This window comes from Amborella trichopoda, chromosome 6 (assembly GCF_054954075.1).
Source record: "Amborella trichopoda isolate Santa Cruz 75 chromosome 6, AtrichopodaSantaCruz75HAP2 v2.0, whole genome shotgun sequence".
In the NCBI taxonomy this organism is placed as follows: domain Eukaryota; kingdom Viridiplantae; phylum Streptophyta; class Magnoliopsida; order Amborellales; family Amborellaceae; genus Amborella; species Amborella trichopoda.
This window is the reverse complement of record NC_142341.1, coordinates 32,964,407-32,985,112: the sequence shown is the minus strand read 5'-3', so window position 1 is coordinate 32,985,112 and position 20,706 is coordinate 32,964,407. Positions and strand designations below refer to the sequence as shown.

General features: G+C 40.3%; 1 protein-coding gene across 5 annotated transcripts in view; it reads left to right on the top strand.

Annotated features, from left to right (window-relative positions):
* The first annotated feature begins 5,550 nt into the window (after nt 1–5,550).
* LOC18434990 (malonyl-CoA decarboxylase family protein) overlaps nt 5,551–20,706 on the top strand; it is a 76,173-nt gene continuing 61,017 nt past the window's right edge. For 3 of the 5 annotated variants that reach the window (XM_020667718.2, XM_006845047.4, XM_020667719.2), the window contains exons 1-6: nt 5,551–5,694; nt 6,281–6,387; nt 6,517–6,607; nt 6,685–6,811; nt 6,910–7,093; nt 20,529–20,673. In XM_020667718.2, coding sequence (XP_020523377.1) covers nt 5,623–5,694; nt 6,281–6,387; nt 6,517–6,607; nt 6,685–6,811; nt 6,910–7,093; nt 20,529–20,673 — 726 coding nt within the window. In that variant the 5' untranslated portion in view covers nt 5,551–5,622. Of the gene's footprint in view, nt 5,952–6,280; nt 6,388–6,516; nt 6,608–6,684; nt 6,812–6,909; nt 7,094–20,528; nt 20,674–20,706 lie in introns of all 5 variants that reach the window. The other 2 variants (XM_088868720.1, XM_020667717.2) reach the window with 1 other exon arrangement.

Genomic DNA, 20,706 nt, shown 5'->3' with positions numbered 1-20,706 from the left:
TCTCCTCCCATGCTATGTGAGCCAGAGGAAAAGTTATCGGGGTTACCCCTCTCTTCTCGCGCTCTGTGAACCAGAGAAAAAGCTGAGTTCGAGAGAGAACTGAAGCAAAGGAATTAGTAAGGTTGGGAACTTCCAATAGATGCCTTTAGTTGTGGCTATTGAATTGGGTTTTTTCGTTTCTCTCTTTTCATGATTTATACAAGTTTTTAACGCATTTATTTTCTATAATAAAAGTGGGGTTTTTCTCTCTCTTTTTTCACGGTTCACTGTTTTCATGAAAGAGTTTTGCGTGCATGCAAATTTCCATGAAAAGTTACCAAATTTCGTTGAAAAAAAGGAGGAAAGATTTTTTATGTTCAATCAATTGGGTGATCGGAAAAAGTTGCAAATCTTGCCGTGAACCAGGGTCTGTTAGTGTTGATTAGGCACCAAGAATTGAGACTTTTGATGAAGGGTTAGATAGAGAGAATTGGGTTTCAGAGCGTTAATGTGTTCCTTTACAGAAGAGAGAAAGGCAACAAAAAGTATGAAAAGAGGATGGAAATATGTGGGTTTTTGCATAGAAGTGTAGAAAATGCATGGGGAAGGGAGAATAGTCTCGAGGTTTGATTATAGGAGTCTAGAGAGAGAAAATATTCGAAGGAAAGAGACTAGGGATGAGTGGATTGTTTTGATATCTTATACAGAGATACAAAGAGAGAGGGTGGGAGTACCGTAATATGTGGAAGACATTACGGTACTTCGAGTACCGTAATTTTATATTTTATGTTAATACATTACGATAATTAAATTACTGTATAAAATGCCTAAGAATTACGATACATAAATTATCGTATGGACCTTTCTACAAATTACAATATTTAAATTACCGTAATGGTCTTTACGGTAAAAAGACTACCGTGAACGTCATTTTGGTCCAAAAAAAATATAAAATAGTGAAAAAAGGTGTAGACAAGGTTTTGAAAATTGAATTTTTATTTATTTATTTATTAAATATAGGTATATTTGTGATAATTGTTTATAATATAATATGTTATATAATATAATGGGGAATGATCGTGTGTATTTTAGATACACCGTGAAAAAAAGGGTGTATTTGTGTTATGGACCGTCTGTAAAATCTTAAACCCAATTTACCAGATAAGCCACGTGAAGGTCTTAAATTTTTTTTTTTAAGACCTTTATGCCACTTATCTCCACCCGTTGAAACCCTTGCTTTTCCATCTTTGTCTAACACTTTCGCCTCTCTTCCAGTCGCCGCAATTGCCCATGGCAATGGCAATCTGGCGGAGATCTTTGTGCGTGCTATCTCTCAAGGTTCCTCTCTCCTTGTAAGCATTAACATCACATCATTAACCCTGCGTGTTCTCTCTCTATGCAAGCATCAGACCACTAAAGCTTTCCCCATGATCACAAGCTTTAATTTGGGTATAAAAATAGTTTTGTAAACCTCAAACCCTAAAATCAGATTATCCTTAGAGATGCAACTCGCCAAAAATATCAAGCACCAAAGTTTAAAGGGAGGGAAAATTTTTTTGCAATTGCCCCATTTTAAACTCTACTGAAGCCACATTATTTACGAAATATAAAGGAATTACAGATGAAACCTCTCTCAAGATCCCCAAAGATACCCCTTTGAAGCGCCTTTCTCTCTCATTTTTCACTAGCAGGCAAAGAGCAGGTTTTTGTAAAGCGTCATATTTTCCCTTGAAGAAATCAAGGTTGAAAAGATGGTAGTGCTCTCAAGATAGAAAAAAATGGCCGCATTTAAAAATCAGTTTTTTCTTTTTGTTTATTTTTATCCTTGTTTTGGATTCTCTGGAGTCTTAGTTGGACGAATTCCATGGGTTTGCAGGTCTAAATTTGTTTCAAAAGAGAGAAAAGAATGGGTGCTTTTGAGAAGAAAAAATATTAGAGTAACCAGAGAGCGAGAGTGTGAAAAGTGAATATTTTAGTCTTAAATATGTTGACGGTTGATGGAAGTATTGTCAGCAGCGGGAGCGAGTACGGGAGAGAGTAAATGACATTTCTCAAAACAAAGGTTCAAAAAACTCTTTAAAAGTTTTAAAATTCGCGGCATTGGCCGATTCTTTTGAATCGAATCGGGAATCGGTCATCCCGTGGCAAAGAACCGGGAAACTGGCAATTCTATACAATAAATCGCCCGTGGTTCTTCGAGTCATGATGTCGGTCAGGACCCGTAGTCAAGGGTATTTTTGTAAAACGTTCATATATTATATATTTTGTTAACTATTTTAAAAACACTAAGTTGTAAGTGCCCTATTGGTTATTGCATCTCCTCATGGTGAGATGTATGTGGGGTTGGTTCTTGAGCTAGGTTTTTTTTTTCTCTTTTTTTTTTTATCAAATTATTTTCTTATCCAAAAAATAAAAGGTTTTTATCAATTTCGCTTTTTATCATTTTTTTTCTCTTTTTTTTTGTCAAATTATTTTCTTATCCAAAAAATAAAAGGTTTTTATCAATTTCACTTTTTGTCAATTTTTTTTCTTATCAATAAAATTAAAAGTTTCGTATAAAAAAAATGAATTTTTTTGTCAAAATTTTTTTTTTATAAAAAAAATTAAAAGCTTTTTCTAAAAAATAAAAATAAAAGGTTTTTATCAATTTCTCTTTTTGTCAAATTTTTTTTCTCTTTTTTTTGTCAAATTATTTTCTTATCCAAAAAATAAAAGGTTTTTTTATCAATTTCGCTTTTTGTCACATTTTTTTCTTATCAATAAAATAAAAAGTTTCGTATAAAAAAATGAAATTTTTTGTCAAATTTTTTTCTTATAAAAAAAATTAAAGGCTTTTTCTAAAAAATAAAAATAAAAGGTTTTTATCAATTTCGCTTTTTGTCAATTTTTTTTTCTTATCTTTAAAATAAAAAGTTTCGTATAAAAAAAATAAAAGGTTCTTATCAATTCTTTTTCTTGTCAAAAAAAATAAAAGTTTTTTGTCAAAAAAATAAAAAATAAAAATTTATTGTCAAAAAAATTAAAAGTTCTTATAGAAAAAAATACAACAAGTATTATTGTCAAAAAAACTGATTTCTTATTTTTTAAAAAAATACAACAAGTATTTTTGTTCAAATAAGTTCATACAAAGAAAATAAACTAAATATTCACATATTGATGAAAAAAAAGGAAAATTAATAATGTAGTATCCTGATTTTTTATTGGATTATTAAAAAACAACAGTTATAATGAATTTTAATAATTTTTTTAGATTTTTTTAAAGCCTAATCCCACTAATTAGGCCGATTTCTGATTCGGATCGCCGATTCACCGATCCGGATGGGTTTTTGGGGTGCCCGTTCTGGGTCACCAATCTGTTTTTTAAACCATTGCTTAAGGCACAGTAACAGGTTCTATCTAAAATACACATTCCTCTAATATATTATAACATATTATATAGATTACTATAGGGAAAATTGCTAAAACCTCCTTTTTACCCACTTACACCCCATCCAACTTTTCCTATCAACTCCCCCAAAAAGTGATGTTTTCTAGGTGATACCTCGAGACAAAAAGTTTACTTATTTTGGACAAAAATACCCTTCCCTCACATAACAAATTATTTTTGTTAGAGAGGGCAGTCCGGCATTTTGAACGGTTCGGCGATTTTTTTTTGCTAGAATGGGTGGTTCGGAGTTTCATGGTGGCAGTTCGGCCAATTTTTTTTTTTTTGCTGGAATGGGCAGTTTGACATTTGGAAGTTACGGTCTGACATTTTGAAGTTGCGGTCCGGCATTTTGAAGGGACAGTTTTGATATCGCACTCCGGAATTGGGATAGTCTGGTGTTTTGATATCGCACTCCTGAACTTTATAAGGGCAGTCCAGCGTTTTGAAGTACGCCAGATTGAGCAGTTTGGCGTTGTACAAATGCGATTCAACATTTCCTTTTATTGGGATCCGAAAGTGATTTGTCATGTGCAGGGAGGGTATTTTTCGTAAAAAAAGATGTAACTTTTTGAGTTGGGGGTATAAGTTATAAAAGATAGTTTTTGAGAAAAATAAGTGGGGAAAGTTCAGGGTGGGGGTAGAATGTCTAAAAAGTATATTTTTGAGGGTTTTTAGCAATTTTTTCATTAGGGTATTTTCGTCAAAAAAGATGTAACTTTTTGAGTTGGGGGTATAAGTTATAAAAGATGGTTTTTGAGAAAAATAAGTGAGGAAAGTTTAGGGTGGGGGTAGAGTGTCTAAAAAGTATATTTTTTGGGGTTTTTTAGCAATTTTTCCATTAATATATCATATATCATATAATATTATATAAATTTATGTTATACAAATATTATGTATTCTAATATGGGAAAAGTTTATATAGAGCTGAGGCTCTAAACAATCAAATAAGAGTCTATCTCAAAATTTTCACTAGAAAAGGTTGGTTTGATACCCAAATATGCTCAAATTGATCATCTCGACATCAAAGATGCATGGACATGAGAAAAAAATAGACTTCAAGTTGTGGAAATAGTGTATTTTTTAGCGCATTTTGGACCGTCAATTTTCAAGATTTTGATAGATATGTCGATCTATACGATTTTTGAAGCTTTAAACTTTATAAATAAAAATGAAAATATATTTTAAGGCTATTACAAAGATTTTCAACATATTTCTCGACACTTTTTTGAAAGTAGGTTCTAATTTGATTGTTTGGAGCCTAGTTTCTATACAAACCGCACCCTTCTAATATATATGATCTAATATTAATGATATAGTATAACATAAACTAAAATATTATTTGTATAAAATAGTATATATATATATATATATATATATATATATATATATATATATATATATATTATTTGTATTATTTAATATATATTATACTGTAAATCGTGAATAGTTGGTAATAAATAGTGAGTCCACATATAAAAATAAAACCAATTAAATACTTTCCTTATGCAGTACCGTTGTCATGGAAGAGTGGAAAATATTTTATCCCATATTTTGTTTTGAGATATTTTTTTACCTTACCAAACATGTAAAAGGTAATTTTTATCGTAAAAATATTTCCACACCAATCAAACATGCGCTTGGGAAAAAGTGTAGAGGGCCCGGCGGGCGATTGTAATGTATACCGGGCCTTCGCACGGGGTGGACAGACCAGCCGGCCAGGGATGCTAGTCGCCTATGCCTCTTTCTAAGTACTCCACGTAACGCACAAGACTTTCTCCTGACCCCGGCTGTTACACCGTTTCTATGCGGCCAGCCCGCATATTGTAAAAATACGGGCTTGTCAAATAATATAATTTTTAAATATAATTAGTCCTAATTTTTAAAAGATATATAATCGAGATATTAAACTTTAAAAAAATAAAAAATTAAGAATAATAAATATATTAAAAAAATATTTAAAGCCTTAGTTACCCTTGTTTTTAGATGCACGACCTATTTGCTTCATATGGATGCTTTATACCTTTAGACCGTACATTGTAGCAATGCGGTCCAGCCCGCATGAAACAGTTTTCTACCGAGGAATTTTCATCCAACGGAGATTCTGTGAAAACTAATAAAAGGATCTGAATGATCCACCGGTGACTGTAATAATGAGTGTATCTTTTTTTAACATTATTGGGGAGAGCAGAGGCGACTGACGATTGACTGTATTAGGAATGAACAGAAAGGGTTTGGAAATATTGATGCGTTCCAGAATCAGATCCGCTGCAGAAGCAGGGAAATTACCTGTGAGACAGTTTGATTAAGCAGCAACCTTTTCATTCATTTCTCTTTTATGATGTGATGCATATAAGCACTCACTCAAATAATTTTCTCCATGCGCCTACACATTCTGATGCTCGTGTTTTGTTATGTACTTTCACCCAACAATTTTTTCTTAATATCAATGAAATTGCATTTTCCAGAGGTGTTGCTTCTATTTGTGATTTGAAACTTTTGCCCCCCAAGATTAAATGACATTTTAGCAGAAATGGAGATTGGATTTGTATGTGAATTGATGATTACTTATTTATTTACTTTTTAAAAGTACTTTGGCTGCTCATGAAGTTTTCCTATCTCTTATTTCTCCAGTGATTGTGGAATTATTTGTCCATTAGTATGGTCTTTGCTTGGTAAGATTTGGTTTATGAATGGATGGTACTATGCAAATGAAATTAGCAGTAGCATGGGTGCTCTTGTTGAAATATTGGGTTCAGATCCTGATTCTGCATTCACTTTCATTTCATTCATTTTCTTTTAGCCTTTGTTTTTTACTAAATTCATTCCCAAAATCTGAAACCCTGAATAATTTTGAGATTACCTGAATTTGAGTAGGTGAATTTTCATTGGAAAGAGCTTGAGAAAAAACAGAGATCAGATCATTGTGAGCCATTTGGAATGGCAGGAGATGAGGATGCTGCTGCCTCTGAATGTTCTGAGAGGTCTGTGTTACTTTTGAGTCCTTTTGATTAATGGCCAAGCTTTACACAAATAGAACGATCCAATTGATGGAGAATAAAAAAAGAAGGCTACGCATGATGACTGGATTTATCTTCTTTGTTCCTAATCAGTAAGGCGAAGCGTGTAAGAGACTTCATGCATGAGGCAATCCACATGAAGAAAAAAGAGATTGTAGATGCGACACTTGGGGAGTTCTTGCAGGTAAGCTCGCGCATATAACCAATCATATTTGAAGTGGGATTGATGCAAACTTGTTGTGACTTTCTTGAAAACTACAGGGTTATATATCACTTGCTGGAGACAATCGACATGAATTACTTGTCACCCTTGCCAGAGATTATAGTGTGAATCGAAATCAAGTTCGGGAGCTGATTCAGCAATACCTAGGTCTTGAGATTTCTGAAGGTGGGTGCACTTATTTCTAATAATTTGGAGTAGGCAACGAGTTGCTTGCAGTCTTCTTTGTGGTTGAAGGTTGTTCTCTATTGTTGTTATTCATTTAGGCATGCTCGAGCACCAATCTGAAGTTGACGAGGGAGGCATCCTCTCTGCTGTGTATAGGACTGAGCGAAACTTGAGACAGGCCCTCAAGCCTTTGTATGAGATTCTATTTGAAAGACTCAACACATATCCTGGTGGATTGAAGTTTTTGTCCATTCTCCGAGCTGATCTTCTTAACCTAATTGAGTGAGCTTTCTTCCCTCTTTTTCCTTCGCTTTCTCTTTGTAACTCCTAATCATTTTATCGTTACAGCTGTATACATTTTATAGATTGAACAACCTCCCTTTTTTTAGAACAGAACCTAGATGGGAAGTTATATGTTTCTCTGTCAATTTCAATGTATAATTTTATTGCATATTTGGGTCTGGTGCATAATATGCGCTACCTAACCACACCACTCAGGATAACGGGAAATCAACTTCTTTGCCATTTGCCCCTCATCTTGGCCATACGTACTAGATGATGTCATCATATTTTGGTATACTTCTTATGGAAATGTTTGCATATTTTTCAAAGACTTAAATGGTAGAGTATACTGGTTCTTTAATAGGAAGTTGGTGAGCTTTTGGTTCTGAATCCCACCATCAGCTATTATTTTTTATTTTTTGATCCTTTTAACTTTGGAATGGTTAAAATAAGAATATTGAGCCCCACATGTTTAGAATCAAGAATATTTTGAAACACTGTGGTGAAGTCTACAACTGTGCAAGTGGCACGAAGATGAGCAAAATTTGCGAATAATTTTATGTAATTTGAAAAACAAAACATAACAATCCATTGGCAAGCTCAAACTTGGGCATCTTGTTACTGAAGAGCGGAATCTACAATCACCACTTGGGCAATGCCTTGAGAAATTATCTTAGATAAGACCTTATTATTTTATTTAATATAATATTATACAGACGTGTCTTCCCTTACTAGCTTTTTGTGCTAGAGTACTAGAGACTCTAGAGACATAGTTTCCATGACACTTGTGTCAGTAACACTTACGGTTGTTTTTGGGTCTATAAAGTTTTTTGTTTATCATCAATAGGAATATTTTCTCGAAAAGACAAAAAGAAATGAATCAGTAGGAATTTTTTTTGGTTTTTTTGTGATCCTAATTTGATTAGGAAGCAATTTCTGCTTATGTTTGCTTTATTTTGGTTACATTTGGACTAGGGAACTGGGAAACTATTGTCTAGCAAATTAGGGTCCATTATAAAGGTTTGCATTCTAATTAATGATATGGGAGTTTGAAACACCACACGTCCAAGGCTTACTTGATTACAACAACGAGTCCACTTGGACTCCTGCAAGTTACTCAGGCCTGACGGGGCGTTCAATCTAAAATCCTTCAAACTCAGGGGTATATAAGTAATATATAATTTTTTTTGATAGAAGTTAACTGTATATCATTAAGAAGAGTCAGTACATAGATTTTAAGACCAAGGGTCCCTAAGCAGTGGGACACCTCGGAATCTGTTGTCAGCCTACCCTATTCAAAAAATAAGAGTACAGCCCGCCCTAGATGATACAAGATATATAATGATTTTACAAAAAATAGGGTTATAAGTTTCCCCTTTGTACAAAAATAATGTGATAAAATACAAAAAGGATGTGGCCAGAAGCTGATGTTTCTTTATCCTTTTGTGTCTTTAGTGTTAGCTCTGGCCCCCTCCTTTGCAAGGAGGTCAGCCAAGTCGTTTGACATCCTCAAGGTATGCGTCCATGAGACGTCCATATCCCTGCAAATGTCAGCGATCTCATCAAAAAAGGAAGCAAGATACCAAGGAGGGGAGGAGCCCCCTGATACCCAAGAAATAATGTTTCTAGCATCCCCTTCCACAATAAGATTTTGCCCCCAAGACGAATTGAAGCTTTTCATACCCAAGAGAAGGGCCAATGCCTCAGCATGCTGAGAGTCTTGAATGCCCAGGTATTCGGAGTACGTGAATAGAATTGCCCTAGAGTGGTCCCTGAACACTCTGCTCGCTCCGACTTGACCTGGTTTTCGAGGGAGCACCCGTCGAAATTGAGTTTAATGGTGCCACGGGTGGGGGGTTGCCACGAATTGGTTCTTTGGGCCTTGCGAGGGCGGTGGAGCATAATATTTCCCCAGTTGTAGAGAAAAGAACTAGCAGGGAGGCCTGCAAAGATACGGTGATTAGAAGCCCAAGAAGTTATTAAGGATGTAACTTTATGGAGCAAGGCTGGACCTTCGGTAGCTATTCCTTGGAAAATCCTAGAGTTCCTCTCATTCCAGATTGTCCAAATAATAGTTGCCACTGTGACTTTCCAAATTGTTCTCCCTGCCTTAGGCCAGTGAAGGACGAGGTAAAGAGATAACAATTCCTTGACTGTCGCTGGCATGACCCATTGGACACCACATAGTTGCAATATTTGCCCCCAAAGACCGTAGGCCAAGTTGCAGTGGAGAAAGAGATGTGGGTTGTTTCTTCTTCGCAAAGACAAAGGACACATCTGTTGGGGATTGGAATGCCTCTTTTTGGAGCTGATCCACCGTAAAGGCCCTCTGAGATCCTGCTATCCAATTAAAGCACTTCACTTTTGGGGGTGCGATAGTGCTCCATACCTTTGATAACACCGAAGGAGGGTTGAGAGGGAAGGTGGGTGGTTGTAAAAGTCTTTTGTAAAGGGATGCCACTGTGAAAGTCCCGGACGGAGTGAGAGACGACACCAACCAAATCCTCCCATGGGTGGGTATGTAAGAGTTTTGGAGAGTAGAGGAAAGAGAAAGGAATTGTGATATTTCCTCGTGAGATTTCATTTAAAAGAAGGGTTCCTCTCCCTTCGGTTTCCACTACTGTCATTGCTTCGGCAACTGTAACTTCTTTGTTGGAGGTTATGGAATAAAGGGAAGGGTATAGTTCCTTAAAGGGAGTGTGACCAAACCAGGTATACGACCTAAAACACACTCTTGTACTCTCCCTTGAGTGAAAACGAATGAGAGTACTAAAGAGTGAGAGGGTTTAAGTAAAAGATTTCCACGCACCTGAGGCCCTGTTGTTGTTTCTCTTCTCTGGCACCCATGTTCCTTCAACAATCTTATATTTGTGGCGCAAGACTTGAACCCATAGGGAGTCAGGCTGGGTAGCTAGGTGCCACCACCATTTACCTAGGAGGGCCTGGTTATGTTTTCTAAGTATCTTGATACCTAAGCCCCCCTGCTGCTTTGGTAGGTAGACTTTATCCCAAGAGCTCAGGTGAAACTTGGAATGCTCTGCTTGGCCTGACCACAAAAAAGTCCTCATTAATTGTTCTAGCCGGTTTGTCACAGAGGTTGACATTTGGAAGAGTGACATAAGGTAGACCGGAGCATTGGCTAGAGTTGCTTTTTATTAGAGTGGTGCGGCCTGCTTGGGAGAGGTATCTGCCTTTCCAAACCGCCAGGCGCCGGTCTACCTTGTCAATAACATGTGCCCAGTGCCTGTTCTTGGGTTTGCCAAGACATAGGGGTAAATCGAGATACACAGTGGGGAGTTCATCTACTTTGCAATTCCAAGTCGGGATCAATTCCTTAATGTCAGTCGTTGAAATGTGGACCCCCATCATGGTTGATTTTCCATGTTAACTTTAAAGCCAGTGGCCTCTTGGAAGCACTCGAGATACAATCTCAAGTTTTCAACTTCATGTGGAGAGGAGTCTAGGAAGACTAGTGTGTCATCTACGTATTGCAGATGTGACACAGATGGCCCTCGACGGGAGGTTTGGAAGCCAGAGAGAAGACCAGCCTGGAAGAGGCGGGAGATGGACCTTCTAAAGACTTCAACTGTAATTGTGAAGAGGAAGGGGGAGAGGGTCCCCTTGGCGTAGCCCCCTTGAGGAAGGAAAGAACCATTGATAAGAATGGAAAAGAAAGGGTTAGAGAGATAACCTGTGATCCATTTCCCCCATCGGTCTTTAAAGCCCATTCTTCTCATGGTTTCATCCAGGAGGGACCAGTCTACGTGTTCGTAGGGTTTCTCCCAATCAATTTTGAAAATGAGCCTTGATTTTTTTGACAGAAACCTGGATTGAATGCACTCATGGGCTAGTAACGCTCCATCTAAGATTTGTCTGTCTTTAATGAAGGCTGATTGGGATTGAGAGATGATGGTAGGGAGGATTTGTTGTAGCCCTGAGGCCAAAACTTTGGCCAGGATTTTGTAGGAGTTCAACAGACTAATTGGGCAAAAGTCCTTGAGCTCCTCAGCCCCTTCCACCTTTGATACCAGAGCAATGAAAGTGGCATTGATAGCCTTATGTAGAATTCCCTGGTGGAAGAATTCTTCGAAGAAACTTAAGAAATCTGAGCGGAATGTCTCCCAGAATAATTTGAAGGGGCCTATGGGGAAACCATTAGAAACGGGGGCTTTGTCTCCCGATAACTCATGTATGGCTTTAAGAATTTCCGCTTTCAGGATTGGACACTCAAGCTCAGGGACTGTGCATCTGTTAAAGACAGGAAATCGAGGTCCGTCATTGTAGGTCTGTGAGAGACTGGGGCGGTATAGACGGCTTGGAAATAAGAAAGAAAAGCCTGTTCTATGTCTCCAGCTTTTAGCCATTTAACTCTAGATCTCTGGAACCAAAAAATTCCTCTTTTTTAGGGTGGAGAGGTAGTCCGATTTCAATTGGCTCCTAGAAAGGAATTCAGCTTCAGTTAGAGGTCTTGATTCCTCTGCCCTATCAATGGCTTGAATAGTTTCGAGGAGGGAAACCTTAGTGTGGCAGTAATTCCCAGGGATAGATTACTCCAAGTCTTCAAAGCAGCTTTAAGCCTTTGGATTTTTGTTTGGAGTCGAAAACCAGCCCTCCTCGAGACCTGAGTAGAGAAGGAATTCCACCAGACCGGAATGAGGGTAAGGAGGGACTTCTCTTCTAGCCATGCTAGTTCAAAACGAAAGGGTTTAGGGCCTCTACAGAGAGCTTGGGTATCAAGAAGAATAGGGCAATGGCAAGGCCAAAGCATGGGAGCCCGGGAAAGATTCCTCCCAATCTTCCGAGAAGAGGAATCTATCTAGTTTAGATAGAGAGGGTTGACAAGAACGGTTGGACCAGGTGAACTGACAACCTTGAAGAGGTATATCAAGAAGGTCATGCTGAGATATGAAGTCCGAAAAATCATTCATTCCCTGAGAAATGGAAGAGTTAGAATTTCTCTCAAAGGACCATCTGGTGATGTTGAAGTCACAACCTAGACACTAGACAGGATGGGGAAGAGAGGCAACCAAAGCAAGTTTGGACCAGAGACGAGGACGGGGAGCGGCCGAGCATGGGCCATAGATAGTTGAAAACTTCTAAAGGAAGTCATCAGAGATGCGAGACAGGAGGAGAAAAACCGAGAATTCCCCTAAATGGGAGGAAACCAAGGAATGTTCCTGGGGGTTCTAGATCACCCAGATTCGTCCCGACTCTCCCACAGCAGGTGGCGAGACCCATTGGCAAGGTCTTCGACCCCAGACCTTGCGGATAAGAGAGAGGGAGGGCGCATGGAGTTTAGTTTCCGAGAGAGCAAAGACAGCCGGGAGGTGTCGTAAAGTTACTTCCTTGAGTGCGTTCTTCTTTACAGAGTGACCCAGTCCTCTAATGTTCTAAGATAGAATCTTCATTGCTTGGGAGAGGGTATGGGTGAAGAGGCAAGTCTAGGCGATCTCCTCAGAGAGGAGGAGGTGAAGGAGGGGATGAGGTCGGGGAGAGAACCTGCGAAGGGGACAGAGGAGAACAAATTAAGGAGTTCTCTCTGTCCTCTAGGTCTTACCTTAAGATGACTCTGAGCGTCTGCTTGGAGGAAGAGGTGCGCTTGGCCTTCAGGGTCGTCGTATTGAAAGCCCATGATACGGTAAATCTCTTTCATTCTGATTGTCTCAATGTCCTGTCGACCACCTCGGCTCCGTCCTCGGCCGAAGAGGGAGAGCTGGAAGAATCCAGGTCTTGAAGTTGCTCTTGATTTTGGGGATTTCCATCCTCGTCGACAGGGATAGAAGAATCCAGGTCTTGAAGTTGCCTGCAAGCCAGAGGGGAGAGCTGGACCCTATTGTTGCGACAGATGACTCCAAGGGTTGGGGCTCCAACGAATCAGTTGGATAAAGGTCTAAAGGCAAGGTAGGAAAGGGTTCGACAACTGGAGAAGGAGTGGAGATGGGTGGGCAAAAAGAGGCAGGAGAAAGGAGAAGGGGGAAGAGGGTGGATGAGGCAGAGGTTGCAGAGGCTGAGGGCTCAAGGACGGAAGGGTCAGAGGAGTGAGAGAAACTGGGGAGGCAAGGAGAGAGGAGTCTAAGGGGTAAAGAGGAATAGAGACAGGGGGAGAGGGAAGGTAAGAGAGGGGAGAGGGGAGAGGGAAGGTAAGAGAGGAAGTGATAGGAGTCTGTAAGAGGAAGTGATGAGTCTGCAGGTAATCCATGGGCAGAGAGGATAAGGGTGGAAACGAAGCGTCCTTCCCCTATTAAGGCAAACCAGGTGAGGGAAGAGAGCAGAAAGGCTGGCAAGTTCAGGGTGAGTGTGAACAAGGTTGGGGGGGGGAGGGAAGAACCGGAAAAGGAGTCATCCATGGGCGAAGGAGGGAAAGGGTGGGCAGCTTCAGCGAAAACATAAGAAATTTGAGAGGAGGAGGGGGCAGAACGGTTAGAGGCAACGATGGAGGTTACTGCCAGGGGGGAGAGAAGGGGAAGAGGAGCGAACGAAGGACGAGGGGCAGGAGATGACGGCGGGCTGGTGGGCATGCGTCACCCTTTACCGGACAAAGGGAGACCGCAGAGGAAGCCAGAAAGGACGGGGTAGGTGAAGGTGGCGGCGGGAGAGAAACGAGGGGGGAGAGCTGAGGCGACACCTGTACGGGGAGGGGCGCCTCTTGAGGAGAAAGCTGCTAGGTGTACGGTGACATCTGCACAGGGGGAGCGTCCGCTGGTGACACATTGACGGCCGGGGGTGGCACCGTAGGCGACGTGTCCTTCACCTAGATGGGGGGGGTCAGGGGAAATTAATGCAAAGTCAGAGGTCAGCGACGGGGCACAGCGCATTGCAGGAGAGGGGCCGGGTAGAGGATGGTGGCCTGAAAGAACCAGGCAAAGTCCATGCACGACTCTTTATCGGGCTTGCGCTGCGAAGGAGAGTGTACAAACTCGGGCTGAGACTGTTGAGCCCATTCCGCACCTTCCGAGTCACGCGGGGTGGAGGCCCAAGGTTGAACTATTCTGCTAATTTCTAGCCTATTGACGGACCCGATTGGAGGATCCCGGCTGCGAATGGGCCCTGAGGGTTTAGAGGCCCAAGCCCTGTCTGAAGGAAGGGGCGTAGGCTGCAGAAGGGGGCGCCTTCTAGAGTGGCGGTGCTTGCGAGAAACATAGATCCAAGAGGTGGAGGAGGAAGGCCCAAAAGGCTGAGAAGAGACTGCCTGATTGAAGAAAGAAGGGGAAGGGGGGGAGGCTCCTGACCAAGACAGCAAGACCATGAAAAAACTATTACCGATTTCCAACCAAACAGATGAGGGAATGAGGCTGGTGTTCAAAACCTCCACGAGGAGATGCATGGAGCCAAGCGGGAGGGTCTCGAGAGACTTCCAGTGGATCGTGACGAGGTCACCACAAGCCTCCGCCACTTTCCTGAAGGTAGAGGGGGACCAAACATGGAGGGGAATACGCTCAACGGTGAGTCAGATACGCTGCTTTTTAAAAGACCCTTCTACGGGAGGCCACGGTCTAAGGCTGCAAGAAGCACCTTTGAAAACCGAGTTTTGGAAAGCGTCCTTAACATGCTTAGCTATAGCAGGGGTAGGGAAGGAGAAGAGGTATTCGCTTCTAGTGATTCGTCTGCAAGTGAGGTTAGGCTCCTCCCATATGCTCTGAGCCCCTTTTTCTATCCCTCTAAAGTCGTCTCGCTTGGGCCGGAACGAGGCAACCAGGCAGGCAGAGAGCTGTTGCACGCGATGGTATGCCTCCTCCGAGGAAGTAGAGATGATGCAGGGCAAGAAGGAAGAAGGGGCAGCAACCTTGACAGGCGGGGAGGAGGCAAGTGGGGGTGGGAGCTTATTGGCTGAAGTGACAACCTGACAAAAGGAAAGCTCAAGGGGGTTTCTCAGCCTCGGAAGAAGGGGATCCATCAGAGCTTGAAGAAGAAGAGGGGGCAGAGGGGTGAGAGATGTGGTTGAGGGAGAGCGTAGAGTGGGTAGATGGTTTAAGGGCGTAAATTTGGGTCCAATCAGAGGGGCGAAGAGAGAGGCAAAGGCGCAAGGGACGGGGGGGACAGAAGGGGGGATGGAAATGCCTAAGAAGACGACGAAGACCCATTTCTCTTCATCTGTCCTTTCTTACTCCTCCAGACATGAACTATCTTTGTTGCCATTAGTTGATTTAACATTTGATTAAAATGAATTATAATTCACATATTTATTTTATTATTTTATATTTTTTTGGTTTATGGTCTTCTGAAGATTTATCTGCATTTTCTCAATTTTTTTAAAAGTTTGCAATATGTGTATAAATATAAATTTGTAAAATCCTCATGCGGCGTGGGATTAAGGCAACCCATACAAGGGAGCCTTGTACAAAAGGAATGAGAATGCAAGAATAGGGCAGATAAAATAGGTCCGGCTGGGTGCTCAAAACACTTCGGGTGGCATCCCACAAGCTACGAGCTCATCCCAAATATAAAAAATTGGTCCAGAACCAGTAGGTGAGAGGAAGAGGTGTAAAAGTAGGGGGTGACAGAAGAAAAGAAACAGGGGGGAGGGGTGGTTGCAGAAGATGAAATAGACGTTGGGGAGACGAAGGTGAGAATTTGTTAGAAGTAGAGGGACAGGGGAATGAGATGTTAGACAAGGAACTTCAGCATATAATATATCAGAGTTAGAAGTAGAAAGTGAGAAGTTTGAGATGAGAAAAGGAGATTGGAGATAGGAAAGTTAGTTGGAGGGGGAGAGCAGAGAAGAAAAGAGAGAGAGAGGCCTAGAGGAAAACATAAAAATGAAGAGATAGCAAGGAAGAAAGAAAAAGGGAGAGAAAAAGACAAAAAGAAGGAAAAAAAAAGGTGACATGACAGACACATATCAAGAAACTTAAGTAGTAGCATCGGCTTCATTGAAGCGGCAGGACAACACATGTAGCAGTGCCCTTCTTAGCTAGAGCATCTGCCACCGTATTGGCCTCCCTCTAGATATGTTGAAAGCTGACTTGGAGATGCCTGCAAATATATAATATCCTGTCAAAAAATACAAAAGTCACTAAGGGTGAGCATATGTCCTTTGAGCCCAAGCGATAATATATTGTGAGCACCCTTCAACAACAAGGTTTTGGCCCCAGGATGGGTCAAACCTTGAGAGTCCCTCCAAAAGTGCTTGAGCTATGGCCAAGTAGAATCACCATTCCCGAGAGGGGCACTAAAGGATTGAAGAACATTAGCATCTACATCTCTAAATATACCCTCAAAGCTATAGGGTCTAGGTTTACCCTAGGAGGAGCTATTGAGGTTCAATTTGATGTAGTCTTGAGCAGGGGGCAGCCGCAAGGAGGATCATGACTGCTTGGTGGGGCTGTAGTTGAGAATGTCCTTCCAATTGGTTTTAAAATGAGATCTAGAGAAATGCTTGAGATGCTATGGTTTGAAGCCCAAAAGGTAGTTGTGTTCCAAGACAAAATTTATTGGCCTATGAATACCCTCAAATGTTCTAGAATTCCTTTCCTTCAGATGTGTCAAAGAGTGGCCGTAGCTTGCTAGAGAAGACGTCCCACCTTGGGATAGGGAGGATCGAACTAGCACGAGAAGAGATGTTCTGTGGAATTGGGAGTAACCCACTTCTAACTGAAATCCTTAATATTAGAAGCCCAAATATTCCCAGCAAAGGGATAGAGCAGAAACAGATGGCTATGGGATCTCTTAGCTTCTAAACACAGACAACAACGATTGGCAAGTGGGAATCCTCTCTTTTGGAGTTGGTCTAAGGTAAGATTACGGTTAAGCCATTAGAAATCTTGGGCTTTATGAGATATGGTAGAAATCCACGAGGAGTTTAAGGTGGAACTATTCGTAGAGGTGAAGATAAGGTTTTATAGATGGAGTTAATAGTGAAGATTCCTGAGTTAGAGGGAGTCTTGATGAGCTTGTCATTTGCAGTGGTATCTGTGTAGAAGTTCAAAAGAAGGTTATGAATGTTGGAAAATCCCCCAGTTTCGGTGTCATTCAATGGCCTTCGGAAGGTTGGGTTCCACAATAGAGGCTGGTGAGAGGAATTGAAGAATTGGGCCACACAGGCTTTTGGCAAATTTGAGATGGGAAAAAGTGAAGGCCATCTTTCTTTAAGAGGGCAATCCCCAATCCATAGGTCGGACATAAAAGAGACCATGTTACCACAGTTGGCCTTAAACCTAGTATAGGAGAGAAAGCATTGAAGGGTGGCAGGGATGTTTCTATAGAAACTTGAGGACCTAAAGGTGACTCTCCTATGAGTGAACTATGAAAGGGAGTTGGTAGCATATTTTTTCTTGACAACATTCCTCCAAAGAGAACCCAGATTGGTAGCATAATGCCACCACCACTTTCTAAGCAGGCTCAGGTTCACGAGTCAAGGTTGCAACACTTGGCACTTTGGGGAATACACCTGTTCTTAAGCCACGAGATGGATCTTCCTATGGTTGTTGTTACTAGACCACAAAAAGGCTTTCACAATTATTTCCAAAGAATTGAAACTTGGAGTGATGAGGTTCAAAAGGATATTAGCGAAAAATGATCATGTAATAAATTTTGGCAATATAATAAACACGATCAAAACTTAGAAGAATATGAATATAAATATGCTAAGAAAACACTCAGATAATAGTAAGGCTAAACTTAAGGCACATGGTGATCTATACAATAATTAGGGATAATGGAAGGCAAAAAAGATGTCTTCAGACTAGCAAAAATGTGAGAGAGGAAGTGTAGGAATTTAGATCATATTAAATGCATTACGAGTGAGGACCAGAGGGTGTTGGTGAAGAATGACAAGGTCAACAAAAGGTGGCGAATTTATTTTCAAAATTATGAAATGACGAACACTTTGGGAGCATAATGTTGGTATTAACCTTTGACATAAATGATGTCAGACGTCATAGATACATTTGCAGGATTAGGATATCTGAAGTGAAAGAAGCTTTGAGAAGAATGAATATAGGAAAGGCTTTAGAACCAGATGGTATCCCAATAAAGGTTTGGAAGTGCACGAGAGAGATTTGCGTATTCTGGTTGACCAAGCTGTTCAACAAGATGTTGAGAATAAAGAAAATGGTAAACGAATGGATAAAAACCATTGTGGTACCTATTGACAAGAACAAATGAAACATACAGAATTGTATGAACCATAGTTGTTGGAGGTGAGAGCTGGTTCAGGAGCAGGATTGGTTTGGGGAACATCAAACCACCATAGGCTCGAAGTTCCTTGGGTTAAGATCAACATATGTACATTCTATATCTTTGTTAGAATAAAATATCTGAAAATCCCTTACGGAAATTTTTGTGAAATTGTTCTGAATGACTTCTCTTTGCATAGTACTAAAATTAGTGGCTGTATGGAACTCAAGGTATTAAATTAATTTTTTTTTTTTTCTTGTATTCAATATACTTGAATTCCACTTACATGAGCAACTATACACTACTGTAAATTAAGTTTAGAACCCTAAATGTAACCTAGGATCTTTACTTTTGCTGCCAAAGCAAAAAAGAACCATCCAAGAGCAATAAACAATCTTCCACTAAAGTTTTGAGTATAATATAAATTCGTGGAAATTCACAAAAAAATATGAAGTAGTACTAAAACTAATTAAATTTACTAGAAAGACTTATTAGAAGGTTCATGGAGTTGTCCTCACAGGTCTTGATCCACCTCATACCCGATTTCCTGAACGATGACACACTTATGTCCCTTTTGATCTTGCTGGAATTTCAGAGATGGGAAGCTTTCATAAGCAATGTCTCTTACTCTAGGGTTTTAGAGAGCATGGAAACCTAACTAGAGTTTGTAGGAGCCCTTAGGAACAAATTAGGGCCGGGCTTGAAGGCAAAGGATCCTCCTATGGCTGGGCATACCCTTTTTTCTTCTCCAAACAGCATAACCCTAATTGGGGTTTCAATATGCTACCCTTGTCTTATCAAATTTTGGGTGGCATGACGCTTTTTGGAAGAGGGAGAGAGAAAATGAATATTTAATTAAAGAAAGAGAGAGACTTGGTGCATGGAGGAGAGAGAAATATGTATCTTGAGAGAGAGGGGCTCAATGGTGTTTAAATAGAAAGAATTTCTTTTTCTATTTGGATTAGAATTCCTTTCTTAGGTATTGTCTATCCAATGACACAACTTGACCAATAGGAACTTCGAAAATTTGTGGGGTGAGAGAATAAATTTGCGCCATCCATCCACAAATCAGCAATCATGATTTTGGGAGGATTATTGGGAGCCTTATCCCTTTATAATTTAACTCAAGTCTAACTTCTATTTATATTAAAATTATAACCAATCAAATACCTCCTAATATCTTTACAAAATCTGTAGGAAGTCAAAATAATTAGAGTTTTGGTCAAACCAAACTCCTAATTAAAACACTATTTAGTATCTAAAAGATTCTCCTAAAATAACTTTTAACAAAAAAGGAAATGTCGTAAATAAAAGAAAGAGGTTGTGCCACCCAAGAGAGATTAAGTGATCCCCACAATGCCTTACATCCCACTCATGGGTGGCACACATGTGGGGCTGGATCCTAGGTCCCACATTTGCCCTTCCAAATTTCAGAAATTATAAAAAATGTCATTTTAAAAGATTTAGCTGCAGAAATAAATTTTTATTTATAAAAAATTATAAAAACATTTGTAATACCAAAATAAAATATTTTAGAGGTGGACTGGTACGTATAGGTCAAAATTAGTGACAATAAGGGGACTCCAATTGACCCAAGGACTATGATCTGCTACTGCTTTCTTGTTCAACCCAACATAGACCCATGACCCACAGTCTCGATGCAGGGGCTCATGATTGGCTTGTCAAAGTTATATAATAGGCAGTGGAACTGTGATTATGGATTATGGATTTCAATCTCCCCTTTTAAGAGCCTATCCAACACTTGTCACTACAGTGCAAATGTGGCTCTCTCTATGCACATGTATATGTGTCCCTCTATAGGGCTGCTTCCCAGTAAGGCAGTTGTCATGTATAAATGTAGTGCGAAAGGTTGTCGAGGCTTTGGCCCTTGCTATCACAGGCCTACAACCGCACACAAGAGTTCACATAGTTGTCCTGCCCTACAAACATCATCTCTGGGCATCTCTCTGATCTCAGCAAGGGAAGACCCACTGTAAACAGGGCCATAAACTGCCCAACTAGAACCATAAACTTCTCGGTAGTACCACGTGCCTAGGGATAAGGGTTTTGGACATAACTAGGGTCATAAACTGCCCAACCCATGGTTAGTCACCATACACACTCCCACTGAAGTACATATTCCACTATAAATTATCGCGTTTACAAGATCTCTAGGCGTTTAAAGGCCACAAAACCAACAAGTACACATATCCCTCTATGTAGTGCTTTTGTCTCATGTTGTTCATTTACTTGTACATATTAGTTTTATGTCAAACATGGTGATCTTAGTGTCTGATTTCTCTGTTGATGAATTGTGTAGGGAAGTTAATCTTCCATCTTTACGAGCCCTAGATTCATATTTGAAAGAAAAACTGGTGACATGGCTTAGCCCAGCTGTCTTAGAGCTTCATCGTATCACGTGGGATGACTCTGCATCTTTGCTCGAGAAGATTGTTGCTTATGAGGTAATACTTTGTTTTATTTCCTTCAGTTGTTTC